The following is a 24,777-nucleotide window of genomic DNA, read 5'->3' as shown; positions in this document are numbered from 1 at the left end:
GGCAGGGCGAACTACGCTCATAGTGGAAAGGTTGAAACTCTAAGACCGAGAGAGCCAAGTCTTTTCGCACAAAACATCGCATCAAAAACGAGGAGCCTTTCCCAAAAAATAAAACCAAAAGGACCTCTCTACGGCCAAATTGTTACTGCGAAATGCTCGATGGAGATGTTTTCAATCACTGCTGCCTACACCGCAGCTCTGCTCATGAACCATCTTGCACATTTAAAACCAGGAAAAGGGAGGGAGAATGGACACTGTCATGGTTACGCTCACCGACTTACAAACCTTCATCTGAATGTTCGTTTTCTAGCCTCACTGACCCGACACAATGAATTCCACCTTCGATCCTGCTCTCTGCACTTACGCGACCTGTTCAGTCGATATTTATGGCCAGCTGACATACATTCCATCCCTCGGAGGAAACCTACTCTATCTGTCAATCTTTGGCCTGGCTTTCACTGTACACATTGGGCTGGGGATACGCTATCATACCTGGGGCTTCAAAATTGGTATGCTCGGTGGGATAGCTCTTGAGATCATGGGGTATGTTGCTCGAGTCGAGCTGCATTATGATGTGTTCAATCGGACATATTTCATCATATACCTGGTTGGATTGACCATTGGCCCGGCATTCTTTTCGGGTGCAATCTACATATGCCTTGCACGAATCATTGCCGTATACGGAACCGAAACGAGCCCGCTCACCGGACGAACAATCACGATGATTTTCATCGGCTGCGATTTTATCTCCCTTGTACTACAAGCAGGAGGCGGTGCTCTCACCTCGCTGGATATCTCGTCCAGTCTCAATCAAACTGGTATCGATATAATGATTGCTGGACTAGCGAGCCAAGTCGCTTCTATGACGGCCTTCTGTTGCATTTGCATTCAAATCATTTTTACCATCCACACGAGGCCTGGTATAGTCAACCGCAATAGTACTGGTCTTCGGAAAAATGTTCGGTTTCGTCTCTTCCTCATCGGTGAGTGTGTCTCTCACCTCCTTTGCCAAGCCCAGTCTGACAGTCCTCAAGCTGTGGGTATAGCGACAATTGCCATTCTGATTCGGTGCTCCTTTCGAGTTGCGGAGCTCAGTGAAGGATTCGGTAGCGATTTGGCAAATAATGAAGTCATGTTCATGGTTCTTGATGGTGCCATGATGGTCATTGCTGTCCTAGTTCTCACAATTGGCCATCCTGGTCCAGCTCTAGGCGTCGCGTGGAAGAATGGTGGTTTCAAATTTTGGAAATCAAGACAACCACAGACAGGGCACCATCATGGGCATCTGCAACAAGCAACGCTCTTGACGAGCGATGCGGGGAAAGCTGCTCATTGAAACAGTCAAGATTAGGTGACTAAAACCTAACGCACCTCACACGTTGCGTTTTCATGTTTCCCATCCACTCGCTATTTTCTACCGCAACTTCAGCCGTCAATGGCTCAACAACGATGGCCTCTACAGATTTTAGATATAAATAGAGCATTGGGGAGGGAATTGAAACCTTCCTCATATGCTTCAATCGCCGGTGCATGTCGTGTTGGGAGGGCTTCCTGGCACAAATTGGTGACACCTGTTCATGTACCAATTTGGACCACGCGCACAAGAAGTTCAATTGGAACCGCTTCGCAACGAGTCTATTTCACAACCACGCTCTGACAGGCCTCAAATCTATATAGGCCGAGACGAGCGAGTAATTCTACGCATCGTCCGACTAAAACCAAAGTTCTTATACGCGGAGCCCGCCCGTGAGACGAGATTATCCTTCTCCGTCGAATCCTCAAAAAAGCATGGAAATCAAGAACTGGATTTCCGTAAAGGGGCCTTCTTTAACCCCTCAGAACACTTTGCGCGCGCTATCGTTGGTGTAAGGAGCGAAAAGATTGGACCAGAGACCTTTAGTCTACTGTTATCTTCAGCGATAAATGCGCTCTCTCGAAAGCGGACCATGGAAAAGACTAACCAAGGTGTTCCGTCCACCGTCCCAGAAATGGGAGAAGCATACGATTAACCTTTATCCTAAAGGAAGAGATTTGGGGGCGCAATCCGACTCGAAGGAAGGCCAGATATCGCCGTAATGACGTGATACCCTGAGAGAGTAATCAACATGGGCTACACAGCACGCTCGTACAGCGCAGGACTTGCGATCAGTTACCTAGGTGTTGGGAACCAGGTATGCCTCTCATGCAGGGAAACGCGCCAATCCACGTACTTCGCCTGTGGGCAATCTTGAAATCCAGGCCAATCAAGAACCACCCACACTTTATTGATACGAGCAAGTCCCAAGAGAGTCCCGAGGCAGTCGCCAGAGTAATTTTTAAGGAATGAAATGACCTGGAACAGGAGTGGATCGACAATTGTATCAAGAGTATGGATACGAGGGTGAATGCCGTACTGCAGCATTTCAATACTAGATTTCTAAATTTGACTCAATGGTGTTGTTGTCAGCTAAATTCTGGGTGGGATATGCGTGGACTTTTGGTCACCTACTGTACACGCACCTCCAAATTTAGATTCTCCTCCCATGTCCAAGCAACAGCAATCTTGCAAGGGGAAAAGCGTTGTCTGATTTCAGTCTCCCGCTTCGGCCCCGCAAGCGTGGCGGCTCGGCGAAAACCCCTGATACAAGAATGTTGCTGCCTGATGACCCCAAAAGGTCAGACACATACAAAGACGAACCTCCTTTCGCCTCAGGAACGTAAGACTGCGGATCCTTTATCGAGTGATCGTCGTCACATTGAACCCTACCATTATGGAGGAACATAGGAACAATTGTACAGTTAGCCCGGCATAAGCACCGGAGTGTGTGTTGATCAAGTATAATGCAGCTTGTCCACCTTATGACGCTTCAACTGCCATTGACAGGCAGTATTACGAGAAAATGAAGGGGTAAGATACTTGTCGACTTGAAGGATTGCAATTGATGTTGGTGGGGCAGGCAGAATAATGATCCTGCTTCCCAAATTCGACAATCCGTACTTGTCGGTAGATTGACCACAGCTCACCATTCGGACACTCAGGTATTCAACCAAAAGCCCACACCACTTTATGATCTGGGTCACTTGGAAGCTATTGTTGATTGCCCATACTGTGGTGCAAGAGACAGGACCATGACAACCCTTTCGAGCGGAAACATGAACCAGTATGTTGCTTCGAATGCTTTCAAGAAGGACAACAGCAATGCTGACCTCTTTGCTCGCCCAGTGCCTGGGCAGGCACTTTGTTCCTTACTACAATCGTACTCGTCTGTGTCCCCTACCTGGTAAGCGGTCTGAAGAATGTTGAACATCGCTGTGGACGCTGCCGAAAATTGCTGGCAGTTTGGCACCGAAGTGGGCATACAGAGTTGAAATAGGAACGTGAAAGCAAGCGATATCATCTATGAAACAGCTTTAATAGAACACATCTGATTAGCCTACATGCAAAAATCTGATGGCGAGCCCCGTCTGCCTGGCCTGCGATTTCGCTTCAAGCTCAAGTTGTTTGTTCCATCACTCGATCACTGCATTCTCTGGTGATCCCTGATAAGCATTAGCTAATTCCAGAAGTTGTCCATGATGACTTTCGCATGCACAATGCCATTCCCAGAGCTCTTCGATTCCTGGGCCCACCGATATCTGGCGCCGGTTTTGGAAAGTTTGATGGTTCTTTCTTTGATTCATCCATTTTTGTGTTCAAGTTCTTAACACATTTCTACACCGATTGGAGAAGAATGAACTGGGGAATCACTACAGAGGAGGAAAACGTGGCTGTGTTCTGCCACTGCCCGGCTTCGTTTGCAAACTCAGAAACTAGATGGTCCATTTGATCCATCCAGTACTGGGGGTCGGTTCTGAAGAATATTTGCTCCTTTTCAACATACAGCAGCATAACTGGAGTTGGAATCGATCAGGTTCAATACCGAAGCCTGGCCCAAAGTCCGCACTAGTTGGTCCAAAATCTCGTTAGATTTCACAAATCAAGAACGGTGGATAGAAGTCTTTGTCATATTGAATACGTCAGTTAGGTCTATGGGTGCTACGATATTGATCTTTGCAAGAGCTGGGGATAAGAACCAATTACTCCCGGCCCATCCAGCTCTACTTTTGGGTAAGATTTTTAGCATTCTGGAGTATATTGGAAAAAGGTAATTAATTCTCATTCTTTGAATATCGAGTTGACGCTGTCCAGGCCACTTCCAAACCACTACCCCCACACAAGTAAAAGTGTCTCGGAACATGCAAGAGAAAACATTTTCCCAGGCTCGGAAGACGACCAGCCGAACATCTCAACCAGCAGATCGACCGCGAATGATTTGAAAATAATCTTACCCTGCAAAGCTAACCTCATTCATGCTTTTTCCACTGCAAGCAACTGAAGGTTTTTTCTAACACAACTCTTTATGAGCTACCAAAAAATGGGCAACCATAGGTTCGTCCTCTGCAGAAATAAGAAAATCAAGTGGCGGCCATCAACACAAATAAACGATGGCATTTCATCCCGTCCACCAAATCATATATGTGCATCACTTGATCAGGCCAATCCGGTTAAGCTGTTTCGGGTATCAACTGCTGCTTTCAAAATTTCTCTCGGCTCTGCATACCGTGGACTCTTGTTCCAACCGCGTCTTGCGCGAACTCAAGGATTGTTTGGGAACGAGCTAACTGCCGGCCTATGGAACAGATTTTATAATATGATATTCTGTGGCTAAGCTGAGCAAAGCTGCCGTAGCTTGTTGCTTTAACTAGGAAGAGCGGAGCGAACCTGTCCAAAGACTCTGTCTTTCTTCAAGCTTGACTGAAGAATGTAGGGTGAGGACTAACCAGGATCAGTCGGTCAAGTGTCCCAGGCTAATCTAAATGTTCCAGGCCTTGAAGCTCAACTTCGCGTTTTGCCCGCACCGATTTCTGATAGCTATAACTCAAAAACATCGCTGGACAAGAATTTGTCAAGCGCCACACAGTCTTCAATAGGCTGAGGTTCGTTGTGGCGTCCAACATTTCAGGAGTTGGTATACCTGAGCTGTGTGAGCATCGAATTCAGGGTGGATGGTTTCAAAATAGCCGGACCCCGATGGGATTTTATGAATATGAAAGGTTAAACCCCCCGAAGGCTGGACACCTTTCGAGCTGCAGCGTTTGGAACGTGATTAGAAACGCAACGTATTCTAGAGCATAATATTCGACGCCATTTGCTCGCAGGAGCCTGATTGTGGGCTTGTCACCATCTCAGCCAGACCATACCGCCGATAATGATGTACTCGTCTTTCAACTGGCGGTATTGGAATACAGTACATGGCCGTGGTGGTGCCATCAACGGAACTGGTGGAGAGAATGTAAAACGATTTCCCAGTGCTGCTTCCAACATGCCATTGTCACTCTAGACGCCCAAGCCTCCACCCAAGCGCTTGAACCGAAAAGTCTTCAGGTTAAAGACAAGTAGCCCTCTGCAATCCCCGGCCATTGAAACAAGTCGTCGGTCGGCATCTTCGAGAAAACTATGGCAATCCTGCCAAGGTCGAGTGCTAGGGGTCGTCACGTCCGTCTATGAAAACGGGATTGCCATTATAGAGGTACTGCTTATTACCCCGGAAAACTGTGATTGAGAAATTCGGGAGTCAGTGTCGGCTTCTGAGCTTGCATTGGCGCGTTGCCGATACAGATTGCGCCCGACTCTTCGAACTTGTAGATGGCATTTGCTTTGCCATAAGGGCATCAGGTTTTGGATATCGCACGAACTTGCCCAGTTCGCTTCCGACCATACTGGATGCTTCGAAATTGCTGGCAGCGAGAGTCCAGGTCACAGGTGTCGTGGACAGGTTTTCGGCGTATATCAGACTCGGTGAAGTATTTGCACTAGAGATTCCAAGAAGAGTGCTATCCGTATTTTCAGCCGTAAATCGAAGATATAGGGAGTGGCGCGTATGGGACCTTGGTATTACCGCCATCAGATGCAGAAAGACAGAGATACAACTTCTCCCTACACCATCAGAAAACCCCTCCCAAAAATTGCCCCAAATATTACATGTGAGCCGCGCAGTATTATTCTGGCCCAAAGAGGTGCTATAAGACCAAGTGCCGTTGGCGTTCGAGACCTCAGAGATCTTTGTATTGCTTGACTCAGATCTGATGAAGAAAAGCCTCTCTTTAACTCCTCATAGCAAAGATGGTGAAGCCTTCCGTGGACAATTGAATGTCCTGGGCAGTATTCTTGGGCTTGATAGCACCGATACTCGGTGATCTTTTCAACGACCAGAACATATCAGTCCTCCAGATGTAGAGTATGTCTCGGCATACGACTGGAAGAAGAATAGCTTCCTGTCTCTGAAATCTTCTGTGTGCCCAGTATCGAACCGATTGAAGGACACGCCCTTTTGGGCGAAGCATTGGGGTCCGTAGTTCGACGACCACCGGTTTGCCCTGGTTTAGCGAGAACAATTCATGTTTCCAATCCGGCGAAATGGCAGCTGCGGTATTGAGAGCCACGGTGTGTTCCGAGCAATGCGCGACTCGAGGTAGCTTAGGTATAAAAAGATGTTTGTCGCCGAAAGAACAGGGCTCTGTCATTGTCGTTATGTGTGCTGCTAGGACACTGCCTGTCTGGAGATGTAAAGGGTAGAGTAATTTGTGTCTTCGTACTTGATAAGGGGGAAGATGTAGATCGACAGACGCCATATCGAGCCATGGGGTACATCAAGTTGGACGTGCAGCCCTGCGAATTGCGGTCGCAACGTTCTGATCGAAAAGCTAGCGAGCGGTAGTCAATGGCTGGTGGCCGTGTCACCTCATTTCTTGAATATCCTGGGAAGACCGGCTCATGGGCTGGCGCTTTCTCCATGGTGAGGGTCTGCAATTTCCAGCAAGCCCGATGTTGAGCCCCGTCCTTTTATGCCGAACAAAAGAACAACTCCGGCTGTTAACAGTTTGCTCGGGTTCGGTTCAAGCTTCTCTCGCAACAGTCTGGGGAGGTAGAGAGGCTTACAGCGCCCTTACCAGGATGATCAACCCGATGTTCCAAAGAGAAAGCCATGTTCGTAGCAAGTCGTCGACTATCCCCAGTAAGTGATACTACGACGGTGATGATATTGACTTCCAACGGCAGCTGGATTTCGCTTCCACCGGAGGCCGGCACTCTCTTAGACATCAACCAGACTCGCCGTCCAAATCCGAGTTCTTTTCGCAAGTTCCGATTGCGGTGCAGATATAGTGATGTCGCTCGGGGAACTACAAACTGCAGATGAAGTTCACTGCCTATTTTCAAGTCCTGGCCTTCCACGAGTCTCAAAATTCACAGATTTTTGCTACAACTCTACCACAGAGTGGTTCAGCCACAAAATTGTATCCGTCATTGATCTTACTGAGGGTGTTTGGAACAACTCAGCAACTCTACAGGCTCGATGTACTCCTGAGAAGCGCGGAACACAGGCTTCAGACCAGTTTGCAAGAAGTGGTTCTGGAATACTGGGAATTTTGTCCTCCAAATCGCCTGATGAAGTTGCAATCATCACCGGAACACCATGGTCTGTGTGTTTCCTGTTGTCTTCAGCTTGTATCCACCATTGCAGACCCTTACTCGCCCACCCTTCTCCCTTGCCACAGATCGGGCATTTCCTCTCACTTTCTCTGGAATCTCAACTTCCACGTGCCTATGCCGTCACCTTCTGCTTGTCTCCTCAATGACAGCGTTCCTTTTCTGTTCCTCTTGGCTTCAACTGATCCTCAGACTTCGTGCTCGAATGGCAGCATCCTCAGCGAGGGCCAGCATCAAGGCCAAGGTCGTAAAGCCTAGAGCGAGAGATTTGAGGTATCTGATGCTGGCTGGCCAGCCTTAGGACGTCATGGTGGTAATACAACGCTTAATTGAGTCCTCCTCTTGCACTGACAGGCGCTGTTGAGACTGCTGAACCCTTTTGGCAGAGCGTGTGCCATGAAATCGGCTTAAAGGGTGGCCCTGAGTATGTTGAACAGGGAAGCTGCTTTCCGTTGAGATGAAACGGTGCTATCTTCTAGGAACTTGATTGGGAGTTGTATACGATCTTCCTGAGTCAATTGGAAGCCATCGAAGTATCTGAAGCCACGGTGGGAGGCAGTATTGGCGCAGAGCGCACCTGTGTTCAGGTGGCCAAAAAAAAGAGAAGAGCCAAGACGCCAAGGGGGGCAAATCCGAAAAACTAAGTTTCCGGAAGCGTTGGAGAACCTGCATATACCCAGCGACCAACCTGAAGCCGATACCATCACAAAATGGATTCGCCAAAGACGATACCAGGTCGGCCGCGAGAATGGAAGTGACGCCTAATGCTGTATCAGCCTTGGTGCGACCAAGGCGCGCAAAAATTCGTCTCGCCTGTGCCAAGTGTCGCGCACAGAAAACCAGGTGCGACGGAAGACGCCCCGTGTGTGCACGTTGTGAGAAGCGCGGTGTCTCGGAGGTTTGCGTTTATGAACGTCCTGCCTTCTCGGCACGAAGGTAAAACCTCCAGTTGTGGCTTCTGCGGTGCCACAATCACTAAATCGCGTCATCAGGAGTCTTTCGAATCCAGACTCGGTGATACGGCTGCAGCACGGAGAAGCGAATAAGCAACTGGGCAACACACGTAAGCGTTACTGCCCAGAAATGCGCTTAATACAGCTTCAGTCGCAAGGAAGCATGCTGTATTAGATGGATAGAGCAAATTCACTGACCAAAGTTATGTCAACTAGAAGAGAGTGAGCATCAGGCACTATCTACCGAGAGCCAATTGTTACCTAGGTTAGTCTGTCAACCAATTTCTCCGCCGACCTCGAAGGGCAATCAGGATTTTCATGGGGTAGATGCCTTGGCTACTGTCGCGTCAGTCGGAGATGATGATATACAGTACGGCGGATCATCGACAATCGCGTTTGTTCGGCACGTTGTCCACGGTCAAGCCACGCCATCCGAGTCAAATGATCGGAGCTATGCCGGTGGATTGCAACTCGCTCAAACTAGATCTCCTTCCTTCGTCGCGACTCCGGAGGTAATCCGTGAAAAGGATGAGACCGCAGCTGTTTATCCTCAGCGCCGAAGTGCAGACGATTTCGTCCGATGTTATTGGGAGTTCATCCATCCTGTCTTTCCCGTCATCCACAAGTCCTCCTTCATCACGCAGTATGAGACCCTGTGGCTTCCTGAGAATCTTTTCAAATCCACCGATGACGATCCCGGTCGGGAAAACTTAGTTTTCTTGTCCACCTTAAATCTTGTGTTCGCCATAGGATGCCAGTACAGTTCGTTGGTACCTCCGACGAAAAGATCTTCCCTTGCGGATGAATTTTACCAGAGGTCAAGGAAGCTTTTCGTCTTCGAAATACTTGACTCAACCTCGTTGCCACTGGTACAGCTGTTGCTTCTGCAGGGCATCTATCTCCAATCGTCGAGGTATCCAATTCGTTGCTGGAATGTCGTTGGCCTTGCAATACGGGCTGCTCAGGGTATGGGGTTACATCTTGACGTGGAAAGCAAGACCCAACTGGGCCGCGAGATGAGGCGAAGGGTTTGGCACGTATGTGTTTGCCTAGACAGGTACGAGGTTGCGTCCTGACACTAATTGAAATTAAAGTTCTAAAGTCTTCGCAGATTGCTAGCTATGACGTTCGGCCGGCCGACCATGATCTGGAATTCCTCGAACGTTCCCATTCCGTCTTTAATTGACGATGAATACTTGAGGGATGACGGAGAAGATGGGGTTCAACCAGCAAATGTCCCGTCGCGAATGGGTCTATTCGTCTCATCCTGCAGATTGTTCGAAATACTGGCTGAGATCCTTGGTCGCTTTTACATTGATGATGGACAGCCCAAGCACCTTGGATCAGAAGCGTGCAACAGAGAAATGTTGCCACAGGCTTTGGATTTTAATCGACGTCTTGTGAAGCTTTTTAACTCCATTCCAGAGTATCTACAGACGACAGAGATACCAGGGATGGTCATCTCTGAAAAAAACAGCTGCGTAGGTTTGCAGCAGCAAGTGCTATACTGCAGGTAAAGTCTCTTATTCTAAGTTCTGTGCAGCCATTTTGCTTAGCCCAACAGGTTTTTATATGTGCGACTACTGTGCCTGCGCCCATTGCTTCTTCTTGCTACACGCCCCGAACCTTCCTCCTCGGTTCGACTACCTGAAGAGAGTCAACCATCTCTCGACGAAGAAGTAATCGAACGCTGTTCCAACTTGTGCGTTGTGACCGCCCACCGTCTCATCGAAAACATTCACGAGCATCTTGATACTGCCTACAAAAGCTCAGGCTGGCATTCTGTATATTGTAAGACTTGTCTCAATTTCCGGAGGGCTTTTTGCTGAGCAGGAAAGTTACATTTGCCTCGGCCACCATTCTCCTCGCGGCATGGCGGTGCCCGAACGTGGAGACTGACGTTGGTAACGACTCGTTCGAATCCAGTTGGAATCGTTGTCTGTCCGTACTCGAGCACTACAAGGAGCAAATCCAGTCCGCGACCCAGGCAATTCACGTCCTTCAAATGCTTTGGTCACGGATTTGCAAGGTACAGGTTCGAGGTGAGGATGGAATTCTCCTTTTTCCTTTTTGCGCGAATTCTCTACTGATGCATGAAACTTTACCAATCGCAGGAGGAACCCCAGAAATTCCTATCAATGGCTCCGATGGTATTCCTGAGGTACCCGTAGTTGATAGCATTGCTTCACAACGAGCACCTCAAGATCTCGGCGCATCAGATCAATTTGATTTCAGTGCCTTCAATCCGTACGGCGCAGAGTTCATTGGCGATGCCTGGTTCGGTCAACAAATTACGAATTTGGATTATTTCCTATCAAGCTAAAATACATATAAGGTTGTACATGGCGGATCGGCCCTAGACGGGTCAATTTGTGAGGTCGTTTGCAAGGCCGAGTGCATCTCGATCTCCGTATTACGAAATTGGTGAAGGAAAAACAGTCACATGGACGGCCCTCGGGACTTTCTGTCTAAAGTGGCCTAATCCTGCATTTCGTGTAAGTAACATTTTACACCGCCGTATTGAGCAATGATAGAAGTCATAACATGTGCTGATAAGTACGTTGCGAGAAAATGTATCTCAAAAAAAACCCCCAGCTGCGAGGTGGTGACTCTAGGTATGGCAGTAGGGACTGTGAACCGCTGTTTAAAGAAGGCTGTTGAGAAACGGGGCCACAGCAAAATTTCCCTAAACTCTTTAAGCTGCACTTCGGCAGATTGACACAATGTTAAATGTTATCGCTCTGCAATATAATTGTGTATTTCCGAGCGTTTAGCTTGGGACATCAGTGCCTGCCAAGTGCCACCGAAATAGGGAGACATCTTAGCATAATCTCTTGCCCAGTTCCTCCCGCGCATGCTCACATACCTTCGTCATGTCAATATTGGCAATGATGCCATTCCTCTTATTGATCTCGGCTTCGATTTTGGCCATATCGCTGCCAATGCCGCTTGCCCGCCATTCATAGCAGTCTCCAATCCATCGACTGCTCTGTACTAAAAACTCGCCTCTTTCTTTCCTCTCCGCGCTGAAGGTGGCGAAGACTGCTTCGAGGTGATCAGGTTCGCATACACGTTCATCCGCCAGCAATTCTGCCATGACTGCGCTGTCTTCGATGCAGATCCCGGCACCAGCACCGTGATGTGGAGAGGTGGCATGTGCGGCGTCTCCCGATATACAAAGGCGGCCCTTATAGTAGGTTGGCGGTGGATGCTCCCCGAGGTCGAAGATAGCCCACTGTGGCATTGTTAGAAAATCCGACCCAACCCATCATGTTGTCATCATATACTTACGACGTCGAGGTCCGGCTTGGTCAGATTCAACAGTTTGATGACATTCTGTCCAAACCCTTTGAAGTCGCTAAGCGCCTCCGCTCGATTGGCACGTCTCGTTAGTCGCTGCGAATCAGGCCATGGCTGCGAGGTCGTTTTGAAGGCCACGAGGTTGAGTGTCTTTCCGAGATCGACCGGAAACGTCAACACGTGGGCGTTTGGGCCCAACTACGAGGGCAAGGTCAGTATCCATCTACCCAACCATCGAAGGCATCAAGGCTGAAGATACTCACATGCATACAGGCGTTCAACGACAATTCTTCTCCAATTGCCGCAATAACATCATTCATCGGCGCCAATCCTCGGTATGCATACTTATGAGTATATACAGGCTGCGCGGACGGATGGTTAGGGCCGACAATAAGTTGCCGCATACGGGACTTTATGCCATCGCAACCAATCACGGCGTCCGCTTCAGCCGTTGTGCCGTCCTCGAAATACATCACCATTCTCCGATTTTGACTTTCAGTGATGTTCACGAGCTTCTTGCCAAATCGAGAAATCTCCCTGGGAACCAGTTTGACGATTTCATCGAGGAAACGTGCACGATGCACGGCATTCTGGCCCAAGTTGTTGCAGATGCTGAACGCGATCTCCTGAGTCTTGCTTGAGTCTTTGGGACCACGGTAGCCATCAAGGTAGTCGAACCAGACTTTCTGTTTCGATGGCCATTCATTTCTGGTGCAGACCTTTTCGAACGCTTGGTGGACGCCCCAGTGACACGCCTTCATCGCCTGGACTGCATTGGGGCTGAAGGACACCCCAGCTCCGATCTCACCGAACTGCGGTGCCTGCTCGTAGATTGTGACGGGTACTTGACGGTAATATAGTGCGATCGCCAGTGTCAGGCCTGCGATACCTCCACCTACGATGGCGACGTCGAAATTCTTCATCTTCCTCGTATGATTGACCTTATTACCTTGCACTGATTCATTGTGGTGAAGATGCTGATTCAGCACGGAGAGACAACGGTGAGATGGCATCAATGGTAGTCGCTGCTAGTAGAGTCTGGATCCCATGGGACAGAAAGGACAAATTGCGGACGAAATTGATCTTTCAAGTTCGTGAGATTGAAGAATACAGTGCTTATGTAGCCAATGGACCCTGTTGATGATTGTAGAAGGTTGGTCGTCATCGATGTTCGGCCAAGAATGATCAATCCCACATCTTGTTCAGCCACGTTGTCCAGCACTTGAGCCATATATCTAGGCCATTTTGCAATGTGCCGGTTCCGATCCCGATCCCGACCCCGATCCCGATCCCGAATTCCGATCCATCCCGACCTTTGGCTCTGGCCCCGAGGTGATGTGATAAGTGGCGACGCCAAGTCATGTAGAGACCCTCGGAGGCGTTGTATGCTTCGTACATGCTTCGAAACAATATAGGCTGACGGTCTCTTGAACCCCTTCGAAATGGGACAAGTCCTTTGTAGAATCACACAAAATAAAGAGTCGCGAATGTGGAGGCAGGAACGCCGCAGTCTGATCGTCTCGCCCCATAAATCAGAGCACAATCCATATCTGTCGAGGTAATTAGGTATGGTGGATGTAGGTCGTGTTGCATGGAAGTAGCGGGTAAAGCCATGGTGTTGAACAGCAGCCAGTGCCCCGTTATTGGAAACGGGGTTATCACACCTATTCAGGATATAGGGGTAGGAATAGGAGTAAAAACGGTCAACCTAACCTGTATATATACTGGCAACCTGGTAGAAATAGTCGCCAAACAGACAGAGCCTTCAACAACAATCAATGTACATCCACTAATTGTTTGACACATGATCATCTCCATCATCGACTCATATTCCGTGGCATCGGTAGAGGTATACATTCGTTTTTGTAGCAGGAGAGTACCCATGCGACAAAAGCAAAGTTGGTCAGCGAGGATATAGTGGTTGATTGGCAGGTCACGAAGACCATCCCCTTGACGCTGGTCTTCTTACCCTGGGCGAGGTAGCGAACGTGAATTTTCGAAGTCATGGTTTACCTCAGTTATAGACTGGACAGGATAGTTCGAAGCAACTGTATGTGATGTAGTGCCGCCGTACAACTAATTTTGATTAAGATAGCGGGATCGAAAACAAACATCGGAATGCCCTTGTATTCTATATAGTAGCTGGGTATTTATCTTTGCCAGTCTTGGAACGTGACAACTCGATATCGCTTCCGCAGGTCGACCAGCAAGAGCCAATCCGATTACCGGCAGTTCCCCCCACTCCTTCTCTCTTCTAAATTTCACTTCATCGAGGACTCTCTTCCCAGCTTTGTCACCCAGAGTAGGCGGAGAGGTTACTGGCACGGTACATGACGAGAGTTAGGAGAGTTCGAGTTCCATTCTTCATAGCTTTCTTTAGAAAACAGTACCCTTTACTTGCTGGATCTTTGCAACATTAATGTTCTTGATCATGAGAATCCATATGAACGACAAGGCAATGATAGCAGTGCCGGCAATGAGCATTCGTTCTTGCGCGTACCCATATGCCTTCTGAATCCCGATTCGCGTCGGGCTATCAATAGGATAGCTTAGCTGGGTGTCCAAATCGTTGTAAATGTCCGCGAGTTGTGGCAGCGCAGACGTCGGAAGATATCTGGTCAAGGCATCTTCAAACGTGTTTGTCCAGATGGCGCCGGAAATCGTGTTGCCAATTGCGCCGCCCACGTTTCCAACAACGTAGAGTAAGGCAAGGACAGCGGCGACGTGTTGATGGTCCGAGGCGGCCAAGACTGAGATTTGCTCGCAGATGATAAAAATACTTCCGCCGATGGAGATGAATATCTGGCACATGACAATATAGCCGATATATTGGTTCGGCTGTCGGAAGTGGATCATCAAACCCTGGGCCAGAACGTAGATTGGAACTGCAATGAGCAGAAGCCACCGGAAGTAGCCGGTTTTGCGGATTAAAAACCCCACACCCAAGAGGAGAACGCCGGAAACAATGTCGAATGTACTACCCACGTATCCGGCCTCTGCCAGCGTCAAGTTGCAGACGACCTGGAGGAAAGAGGTGAAGTAGCTGTTCCAGCAATAGTAGGAGATCTGGTACGTCAGATCCAGCAAGCAAGCGCCGATAATAGTTCGGTTGGCCAGGAGATGGACGTTCAAAAATGGTGTTCTCGCCAGGAATATTTCGTAAAGGCCAAAGATACAGAGGACCACAAATCCTACCACGATCATCGCGATAATGTATCCCGAACCCCATCCATCTGGCGCGGTGTCGGCAAGAGTGAACGGTAGCAAGAAAACGGTAAGGCCGGCGGCGAAAAGAATCACTCCCACCACTTTATGGACCGGTCAATAAGGCTTTGAGGGTCCAGAAGAAAGAAACTTACAATCAAATTCGACGAAGTAATGCCAGACATTCTGCCACAACGTGCGATCGCTTTTCTTTCTGACCAGGACACCTTGCTTCTCTGCCTTGCGGAGGTTATGCTTTAGGATAAAGAACAACGGCGCTGCTACCACCGGCAAGATGATTGCGAAGCAACCAAAGCCCCATCGCCAGCTGATGTGGTAATAAAAGTCGTCAGATGCCTTTGGGCCAGCAAAAGCTGTGATAATGTATGGCGATGATGTGAAAGCATATGCCAATCCTCGATTCTTTAGTTTTGACGCATCGGCGGTGATGACGTCGACACTGTAAATCATACCACCGGCACCGACAGACCAAAAGACCTATTCCGTGATCAGTATCTTGACAACACTGATGGCAAATCAATTCACCTGTGCGGCGCAAAAGGTTGAGAGGCCATTACATGATGCCATCAAGATCAAACCTAAAGTGGTGAATAAAATCATGACAAGAAATCCTTCCGCACGGCCCCAGAGATCCAGCATCTTGGCGAGGGGAATATATACTGCGGCCGACATGGCGTTTGCGACGATATATATGACCGTCAACAATGAGTGAGTTTCGAAATCGCTCGTGGCAAACGGAACGAGGTTGTATAAGATGGAAGACTGGAATGCATTGACAAAGTAAAGGAGAAACATGCTGGGGGGAGTTATCAGCCCCCGGTACTCGCAACAGGGCTAGAGCCAGATACCTACAGGATGAATACCACAATAAGTGACCTTTTAGTCCATGCTAAAGTAACGGCCTCAACTTGTTGAACTCCTCGTTGCACGTCTTCGGAAGGTTGTTCAGGTTCTTGGCTGGATACTTGAGCCTTGTCTGAAGATGTGCCAACTTCGGTATCACTGGCTGGAGGGTGTTTCCTGTCGCCCAAACTCATTTCTGACACGGGACGCGATGTATTTGCATCATCGGTTGTCATGCGACGAAATACAGATCTCAACTTAGTAAACGATGACATGGTTACCATACATTTGATTGTGAGAAAAATGGAGAAACGCTCAGAGAGGTGTAAAGGGAGGGGGGGAAAGAAAGGAAATAAGAAAAAAAAGAAAAGTAGGAGGAAAAGCAGTTGTTCTTCCACTTGCATATGAACTACTTCGTAACTTTTTTAGAGCTTGAATTCAATCACAGGTTAGTGGAAACATCTGGCATGTAGTAGTGTGTGTGTGAGTGTGGTTCCACCTAGAAAAACCTCCCCATCAAACTCTTAGATTCCTCGTGGACCGAACCGTAACTGGCCAAAGACGAATAGCTAAGCAGATATGGCGAACCGGTTGGACGCAAATATTCCTCCCCAGAAGAATAGGTGCTTGTGACTGCTTGAAGGTGCTCCGGGCGTTCTTAACAAAGCTTGTCTAGCGACATTCCGACCAATGAAACCTTAATGTCCGCATACATGGGGGCAGTAGGATGTCAAACTCGACCTCTGGGAGATTGGAGCCGTGGCCAAGATGTCCTTCAATAGTTCTGCCACTACATGGGTCGTGTAAATTTTTTATCTAATCTGATAAAAGTTTTTCGGTGCTTAGCGGGGTTTTGGAGTGGGGGATCTTATCAGATTGCATTTCCTAAAAGTGCTTCCTATATCGGAGATAAGTCCGTTGACCGGGGGTGAAACCGTGGAAACCAGTCGGAAGAGTTGGCGTGTCCGAGGTGCAACGTGGAAAAGTTTTTGGGCCAGAAGCCTGGTCCTCCTCGGTTTCGAGTCCTCATTTTTGCCCTACTTCTAGGTACGGCCACGGAATTCAGATAATCATCTGGCTTGAAAAAATTCCAAGGGTGGCAAACCTCATTCGTTGCGAGATGGCAATATGACGAGAGAAGAATCTCTCCGCAGGGGACATCTCACTGACGTATATTTTGCAAGAATTCCAATGATAGATTTCTAGGTTCAAAAATTGTTTCCAATCTTGATCCCGGTCCGCCATCATTCCCAGAGGATCTGAAGGAGTATTCCAATCATCTTGACTCCAATCCATACCAGAATCGAAATTGTACAAACCTTGATGCGTGATTGTTGGACTTACTAAATTCCGAGACTGTCGGTTGTACAGTCGTTCCTATTGTACGTTGAAGTATCTTGACCGGGTGATTGACCTGTGGTGGATGGATTTTCTCCAGCAAGAGAGGAGAGATTAGCTACTTCAGAAAACGACAAAGTGGAGAACTTCGAAGCATGGGATGGATATTTTTGTCGGCGGTTGACACATGAATTTGCTTCGATTACAAAGCGGACACGATTCAATATAGTGCCGCCATTTGTTGGTTTTGTTCTGGCTAGAGATTCGCGTTCATCATCCACATCTATGATTTTTGAAAAGACCTGTATGGTCTGTACCTTGAATATGATCGATCACTCGGCCCGTCACTAAGCCTAAGCGAATCGAAAATGGCTGGACAATGACACCTCCATGTTCGTCATTGCTTGCCGGGCTGATGGGGAAATGGTCGTCCCGAATGGGGATACGGTCGGTCCGTTATGAGGGACGAGATCCTGGCTATTGAAATGGGAGTGTGTCCTGTGAGCCGATCGTATCAAGTAGCAGCACACACACCCTGGGCGGAAGGGATCAGAGCATTTCCTTACAGAGCATGTATGAGATGCGTCTTGGTGAGCAGGAAAGCATTTGATTACTTTTCAAAAATGCTAGGGAAAGTTGTCGTACAAAAACGTCGGATGACAGGGGAGGGTTTAGGAAGGACGTAATAGCCCAAGCCATTGATATCTGCACTAACAGCGTCTTCAGCTCCAGTAAGCATATTCTATTCTGTCCGATGCTCAGTAACCCTTGAAGTACGTATTCGGCCTGTGCAGCTGCTCCGTTCAGCCTATGTTGGACTTGTATAATTCTGCGAATCGCGTGGGCCTATTGATTAGCGATGCTGGTTGATCATATTCGAGGAGAACTCCATCATTTAAAAGCGCCACCGAGTCGTACCGCATAACGTGCTTCAGACGATGCATAACAGCCAGGACCGTACAGTCCTTGAACTCAGTGTCGATGATCTCTTGGATTTTGGACTCCGTTTCACTATCAACACTTCGAATCAGGCAGTCAGTCTCTCGTGCTCTAGCTTGCTGCAAAAGTGGCGATAGAGTTAAATGGGCTTACCTGCTTGCCATCTCGTCCAGTATCAAGATCCTACATTTCCTTACCATGGCTCTGGAAAGACATAGGAGTTGCTTCTGACCAGCGGACCAGGCGGCGATGTCTATCTCCTTGTCCAATCCGCCTTGATCTCTAATCATGTCCCAAACTCCTACTCGCACCAGTGTTTGAGTGATTTGGTGGTCTGAGGCGCCACGGAATGGGTCGATATTGAAACGTATCGTTCCCGGCATGAGAAAGGGATCCTGCGGTACGACATTTAACCGCGCGCGTAGATCTTCACGCGTAACTGTAGAGGCGTCGATTCCATCCACCACAATCTGGCCCTCTTGTATATCGGTCATCTGCAGTAGAGAGAGGGCAAGAGACGTCTTGCCGCTTCCGGTCCGTCCACAAATGGCGATGTGTTCGCCAGGCCGGACACTGAGGGAGATATTCCTCAGCACCGGAGTCGCCGGAGATCTGTGAAATTTTGGCTTAGTTTCCACTGGTTGGGTGTATGTCTCGTTGAAAACCCTCACCCGTACGAAGCAACCACGTTCAAAAAGTCGACCGCGCCAGTTTGCGGCCATTCTAGAGGCATAATGGCGTGTCGACTCTGGATATCTTCAGAATCCGACTCACCTATAAAGCGCATGACTCGTGTAACCGCGCCGACGCTGGACTCTAGCTTGGTCCAGTTTTGGATGAGGCGTGCTATGATCTCATTGAAACCCATGACCATGATAAGACTGACACCCGCGCTTCCGGCGCTGAATTTGTCATGCCACGTAAGGACTGTTCCGACAAGAGCTATGGCGAGCACAGCTACCATAACATCAAGCACGAATCCAAGCCAATGCTGGATACAGCTTTGCAGATAGGCAGGCTTCTGCGATACATCGATATGATGGTAGCAGCGTTCCTCAAACTGAGACTCCCATCCAAAAGCACGGATAGTCATAGCTCCTGCTACAGACTCCGTGAAATGCGAATATAGTGGTGCTCGTGCCTCGATGCTTAGAAGGCGCACTTGACGGGATGTTTGCAGGTAGAAGCGCTGGAGAAAGTAGACGGCGATGGCAAGAAATGGTACGGCAACCCCGAGATATTTGGAGAAAATTGCGAGTATAATCAGACTGATTATGCAGGATACTGCGGCTGTCGCTATTGTTTAACAGTAGATCTTAAAGAGCTGACAAATGGTAATGTGTACTCACTGGAGGTGTAGTTCACCATGACTATGGGCAGCTCCATGTCGATGAGTTCCATATCTTGACTGAACCTGTAGGAGGGGAAACCAAGGGAAAAAGAGTAAATATAGTGTTTTCCAGTGTCATCGGATTGGCCTAAGTTTCTCGGGTGAGGATAACCCTCCTTGAGACTTACCGATTTAGAAGCTCTCCATGGTCCATGGTCGTCAGGAATTGGAAAGAGGACCTGCAAGAGCAGTGATCAGTATGATTTTCTGTGTTGTCGCGACGTAGACATACATACTTTAATGTTGATTGAAGTAGGTCAAGGTGAAGACGAGCGGCCGTATTGGATATAACGAAAACGAAGGCAACCCTGAGAACAGCGTTAGTGCTGGTGATCGAACTCGGCGTTCGGGACGAACTTACCACGCGGCGACAAAAACACCAAGGGTTCCCAGAACCCCTAACATGGCGTAAAGACCCATCCACATTCCTGCATCGCGATTCGGCTCTTCACTGTTTGCTTCAGACCACCATTTGAGAATAATCGCTAAGATTTCATTCAGCCCATGTCTCGTTGAAAAAACCATGACATACAAGCTTACAGGAGAAATTTGTGCAAAACTCCCATAGCGTGACGAAGCCGATGTACAAACCGACGGCGCCGTAGCCAGCACTAGTGAGGTAGTATTTGTACACTGCAATGTCCCCATTCTTACGTCTCAGATCGGCAGGTGCTTTTCTTGTTTCTTTTCTCACCTCTTTTGATACCTGCGTAAATTCACTGGAGTGCAACACACCTCGACTTTGAGGACTTTCTTCGGCAGGTTCACCGTCTGAGAAGAGCTTGAATCCAAGCCTATTAATATACCCATCACTTGCGAGCAGATTTGCAGGGCTACCGATCTCTGTGATGATTCCGCCTTCAAGGACGATGATGCTGTCGGCAAGCGCTATAATCTTGTCTGTATCACGTAAATTAGCCAGGTGGATCGAAGCTCCCGAGAGTGATAAGCGTACGGCTATGGGTAGCGACAACTACAGTCATGTGGTTCTTTCGAAGAAAACCGTGGCGGCCGAGTAGACGGCTGGAGACAAGGTCTGCGGTGTGGGCATCCATGCCGCTAAACACATCGTCAAGAAGCACGATGTTCTGCCTAGAGTACACTGCCCGTGCTAGGGCCTTTATGAGGTAGAAATATGTCAGTTGTTCACAGATATAATATTACACAATGTTTTGTACTTACAACACGTTGTTTCTGTCCGCCACTCAAGTTGAGACCATCACTTCCGACACAGGTCTGATCGCCCTTCTCCAGCTTCTCCGTGTCCACGTCGAGTCCACAAGCGGCTTTCACGGCAGAATACCATTGCTCATCATAAGGAGACACACCGATTATGTTTTGACAAATTGTTCCGTTCTCAAGCCAGGGCTGTTGCGCGCAGTAGGCAATAGGTTCCGATAACCTCAGTCGTACCGGATCCTTCCCTGATGGAATGGAGATCATCTCGCCGAGGAGGCTACACAAAAAGGACGATTTCCCGCTACCTACGGGACCAACAATGGCGGTAATACTTCCGCGATGGAGCTTCACATTGAGGTCCTTGAGGATAGCAGATTGTCTCTTGTGCCAACTAAAGCTTTGCCCACTCAATGAGATGTGCTCCCTTCCCCAGATCTGGGTCGACTGAGTGCCTGTTGACTTCATGGTCAAGGAGTTGATGTCTGACCCGGTCTGGTAGTCGGTAATGTAAGTGTTCTCTTCCTTGGTACTCTCCCTTGCAGTAGAATTGCAAAATTCCTGGATGCGGTCAAACATTCCAAGGCACTGAACGACATTGGGAAGCGCCTGAATGAAAATTACCACAGGAGATGTCAGCAGAGTGATCAAAGATATGGAAGTAAATGCTCGCGCAGTCAGCAAAGACTCATGTTTCCAGAAGACCGCGATGATGGTATACACTGCAAAGGTGAGGACAGGTGCGAGGTTGATCGGGGTGAGAGCTGAGCATGGTCGTTAGTATAAAGGGGTCATGACCCGGTCAAGTGAGCCCAATCATACATACAAAGAAAAACCATCGCAGTCAGAAGCTTCCTGTAAGCCCTAGAGGTCTTGATCTCGCCCATGCGCAAGGATTGGATGATGTCAAACATTACGCCCGAAAGTCCTGTCATCTTGACCGCCTTCATATCCCTGAGCATGGTCGAAGTAACTCGAAGCCGCTCTTGAACTTTTTCGATCCAGTCCACTTGAGCATTTTTGGCCGCAACCGAAATCTTGGAGGTTGCAACCACGAATACTGTCTCGCAAAAGACTGCCTTTAGTTTGGGTATTTTAACTCTTATCGTTCGACTTACCGACTACGAGTAAGATCGGCGCCAGACACGCCACAGAAAGTTGCAGTCCAAGAAGCCAAGCTGCGATGGCAATGTGGAGTAATGAGGCCCACACCTCGTGGAATGAAAGCATTCCATTCACGAGACGTTCTACGTCAGTGCTCATGAGAGCCACCGCTGTGATTTCGCCCGATTCGAACGCTCTGACTCGCAAACTTTGTTGATAAACCAGCGCAATCAGTCCCCCCCGCAGCCTTGTGGTGAAGCGAAAGTTCTGATACCAGTATATAGATTTGGAAACCTTCAACGCGAAAATTAGCTCGCATATGCGCTTGTATATTCTTGCATCGGTAGATCACTCACGGCTATTCCTAGATATACAAGGGCCCAGGCGCCGACGAGTCCCTTTCCATAATTTGGATCAGGATCCGTCTGGCCCACAAAGTTCACGGTCGTGTTGACAAGCAACGGCTGTGAGAAAGTAATCGTAGCAAGACAGAGCCGAGGGATGATGGGGCCCATGAAAGAGAACAAATAGGCACGAAAACAGGCGCGAAGCAGGCTGTAGCGGCTTCGATAGTTATCTGATGAGTGCAAATGTTAGCTGTCTTTCGAGATTATTGTAGAACTCCCACCACTTACATTTGGCCCATGTCGCATTCAACTTCTCTTGCATATATCTACTCTCAAGCTTAGTATCGAGGATAGGAAGATCATGCAATGAGATGATCCTGGCATATCCGGCCCGGAGCGTAGGTATAATCCAAGCGAATATTGTCCTGTTCCAGATTCCACTGAGTTGCTCGGGTGCGAAGGATGGATTCTGTGGAGAAGAGATTATGTTCTTCTTCGTTGATTGCAGAAGTAACGTCGTCACAGTAAATGCCAGGGCCACGGTCATAGCGACGGGTACCGGACTTCGACTTCCCATAAGCCATAGCGTCCGAGTTCTGGCGGCACCAAAAATCACCGATGCTGACAGATACAAGCTGAAAATTGTTGAAGGGCGGAGCGATCGCTGATGGTCCAGGAAAGACAAAGTCAATGCGATGCTGGTTGCAATCACATACAGGACATCGGCGGCAAGGGACGCACTAGTGGTAAACGACTGATTTTGAACGCGGAGAACAAGAAGTGCTAGATAAGCAGCAAGAAGAACAGTCAGTGCCGCCTAAATGAGCTCGTCAGTTTGACCGTATCATTCAGGCAATTTGGGTAAAAGCGCGGCCCACCAATTTGCTTGCAAGGAGCTTGGAGCAGAGTGAAAATCTTGCTTGCCTCTGAAGTAATGTGATCAAGGACCAAGTCGAAAGAAGGATGAACAGTGCCGCTGGTAAACAGGCAAAGAAAAAGTCTTCGAACTGAAGGGTAAAATCGAGGCTTCGACAGCCTGGATCTACTCTAGGTCCAAAGGACCGATCACTCCCATCTGGACAGGTATCCATCGTCCTTGACATCCAGTGTCGATATTGACGGTGACAGCAGATGGTCGCGGTGAAATCAACTGTCAACCAAGTAGAGCACATCGATTATTGCCAAGACAGTATCAGAACGAATCGATTACGTGGACTGGATGCCTACAGTCCTCGCCATATCTTCCGTCCCATACCTGTGCCACACGTACGTCGCTGATTCCCTTGTCAAGTCAATGTACTTATGCCTTTTTGACCTACGCTCATTCTCATTTTTGGGGCTCTGTCCACCAAAGTACATACATTTTTTGAGGGCCGAAACCACGGCCAATAGTTTCGCTCCGCCTCGGTCAAAGCCACACCGCAAATTATGATTCGTCTTTTTTGACTGAACACCGTCCCAATTCTGTATTGGCTTGTGCCTGTGACGATTGCACAATTGGCATCGTGGTCATGTTCCGTCGTCGAAATCAGCTCTCGTATCTCTTGTTCAGCGCTCTGCGTGTGATAAAGTGGGCCTTTTAAATCGGTCGTGCTGTACCGCGTATGAGTGTAGCTGCCAATATAACTATCAACTGCCCGAGTCCCAGGTTTCTCATCGGCGCACGATGTATCTTCTTCCACATAGCGGTGCAGTGGGTGATATGGTACTCCCAATTCACGTATAGGTCGGTGTACTCACCTGTCATGATCTGATCGTACGTGAGAGGCAGGGTTTTCTGGGGGCCTAGGAACCACTTGAGCTTGTTGACTTCCCTGCATTCGTCTGACAGCTCTCCCGAACTAGTCGGTCATATCGCCGATATATCGGTATTTGGCGGATACCGAAACTGTCGTTGTCGGTATCGCCGATTTCGGATGTCGTTTCCGAGGGCCCATACTGGGTCACGTGATTGGCCAACTATCCGTAATCCGGAAAATCTATAATCCGACAATTCCCCTCATTGGCTGAAATCCCGAACGGCGCATTCAACCTCATCGGATCCATTCTATGGACCACCTAGAGAGACGCCCCTTGGTCGGATCTAGTCCATGGGCCATGAGTAGACGGTAGTATACCCAATTAGGAATGTCGACAACGATATGGCGATATATCTAGCAAATGCCGATACATTGGGCTCAGATATCGGCGATGAGATCGGTATTTGCTAGTTTGGAGCACTGGGCTTAAAGTCACAACACTCGTACGGCAGCCAGCTGAACGAAATCGCGTCGAAATGGTAGCCACGGCTTCGGGCTTCTTCTGTACTGTTTCCATACGGTTTAACCATAACGTTTGCGTTCTGTTGCTGCAACGGCCGCTCCATCTCCTTTAACATAGATTAATGCAGGTAGTGACGCCCCACTATCCCCGAGATTCCTATCACGGCTCCCAGGAGGACGAAAAGAAGAATGATAGTTGTGAGAAGAGGAAAGGTCGATTGAAACCGACTGAAGAACAGTCTAGCGCGCCACTTTTGTCTGAATTCAGTTGATTTTACCATCTCGTCATTGATAAGGGGATCAAACCGCCGGCGGTACTCACTTGCCTGTAGCCGGGCATATTGTTTTGAAGATGTCCATGGAGGCTCCTGGTAGGGCGTGGGGGGGGGGGGGG

The 24,777-nt window shown here is 48.6% G+C and overlaps 4 protein-coding genes across 4 annotated transcripts; 1 reads left to right on the top strand and 3 right to left on the bottom strand.

Moving 5' to 3' along the window:
- Positions 1-328: 328 nt before the first annotated feature.
- Positions 329-1,336, top strand: Z518_08957 (uncharacterized protein; the record flags this gene model as incomplete). Its single annotated transcript, XM_013412914.1, has 2 exons — positions 329-983; positions 1,035-1,336. 2 exons carry the CDS (start codon positions 329-331, stop codon positions 1,334-1,336), a joined length of 957 nt encoding a protein of 318 aa, XP_013268368.1.
- Positions 1,337-11,281: 9,945 nt separating this feature from the next.
- Z518_08956 (uncharacterized protein) lies at positions 11,282-12,683 on the bottom strand (the record flags this gene model as incomplete). Its single annotated transcript, XM_013412913.1, has 3 exons — positions 11,282-11,695; positions 11,752-11,958; positions 12,024-12,683. 3 exons carry the CDS (start codon positions 12,681-12,683, stop codon positions 11,282-11,284), a joined length of 1,281 nt encoding a protein of 426 aa, XP_013268367.1.
- Positions 12,684-14,136: 1,453 nt separating this feature from the next.
- On the bottom strand, positions 14,137-16,022 carry Z518_08955 (uncharacterized protein; the record flags this gene model as incomplete). The annotated part of the gene is made up of 4 exons (XM_013412912.1): positions 14,137-15,068; positions 15,120-15,462; positions 15,511-15,781; positions 15,838-16,022. The coding sequence occupies 4 exons, from the start codon at positions 16,020-16,022 to the stop codon at positions 14,137-14,139; spliced, it is 1,731 nt and encodes a 576-aa protein (XP_013268366.1).
- Positions 16,023-17,969: 1,947 nt separating this feature from the next.
- Positions 17,970-23,213, bottom strand: Z518_08954 (uncharacterized protein; the record flags this gene model as incomplete). Its single annotated transcript, XM_013412911.1, has 15 exons — positions 17,970-18,186; positions 18,259-18,717; positions 18,777-19,395; positions 19,455-19,519; positions 19,624-19,674; positions 19,732-19,803; positions 19,857-19,980; positions 20,036-20,395; positions 20,451-20,613; positions 20,678-21,435; positions 21,498-21,735; positions 21,794-22,069; positions 22,132-22,352; positions 22,411-22,939; positions 23,001-23,213. 15 exons carry the CDS (start codon positions 23,211-23,213, stop codon positions 17,970-17,972), a joined length of 4,365 nt encoding a protein of 1,454 aa, XP_013268365.1.
- Between the last annotated feature and the right edge of the window lie 1,564 nt (positions 23,214-24,777).

The sequence above is a fragment of the Rhinocladiella mackenziei genome, assembly GCF_000835555.1.
Source record: "Rhinocladiella mackenziei CBS 650.93 unplaced genomic scaffold supercont1.7, whole genome shotgun sequence".
Lineage (NCBI taxonomy): Eukaryota > Fungi > Ascomycota > Eurotiomycetes > Chaetothyriales > Herpotrichiellaceae > Rhinocladiella > Rhinocladiella mackenziei.
The sequence above is the reverse complement of the archived record's forward strand: the minus strand, read 5'-3'. Positions and strand labels throughout refer to the sequence as shown.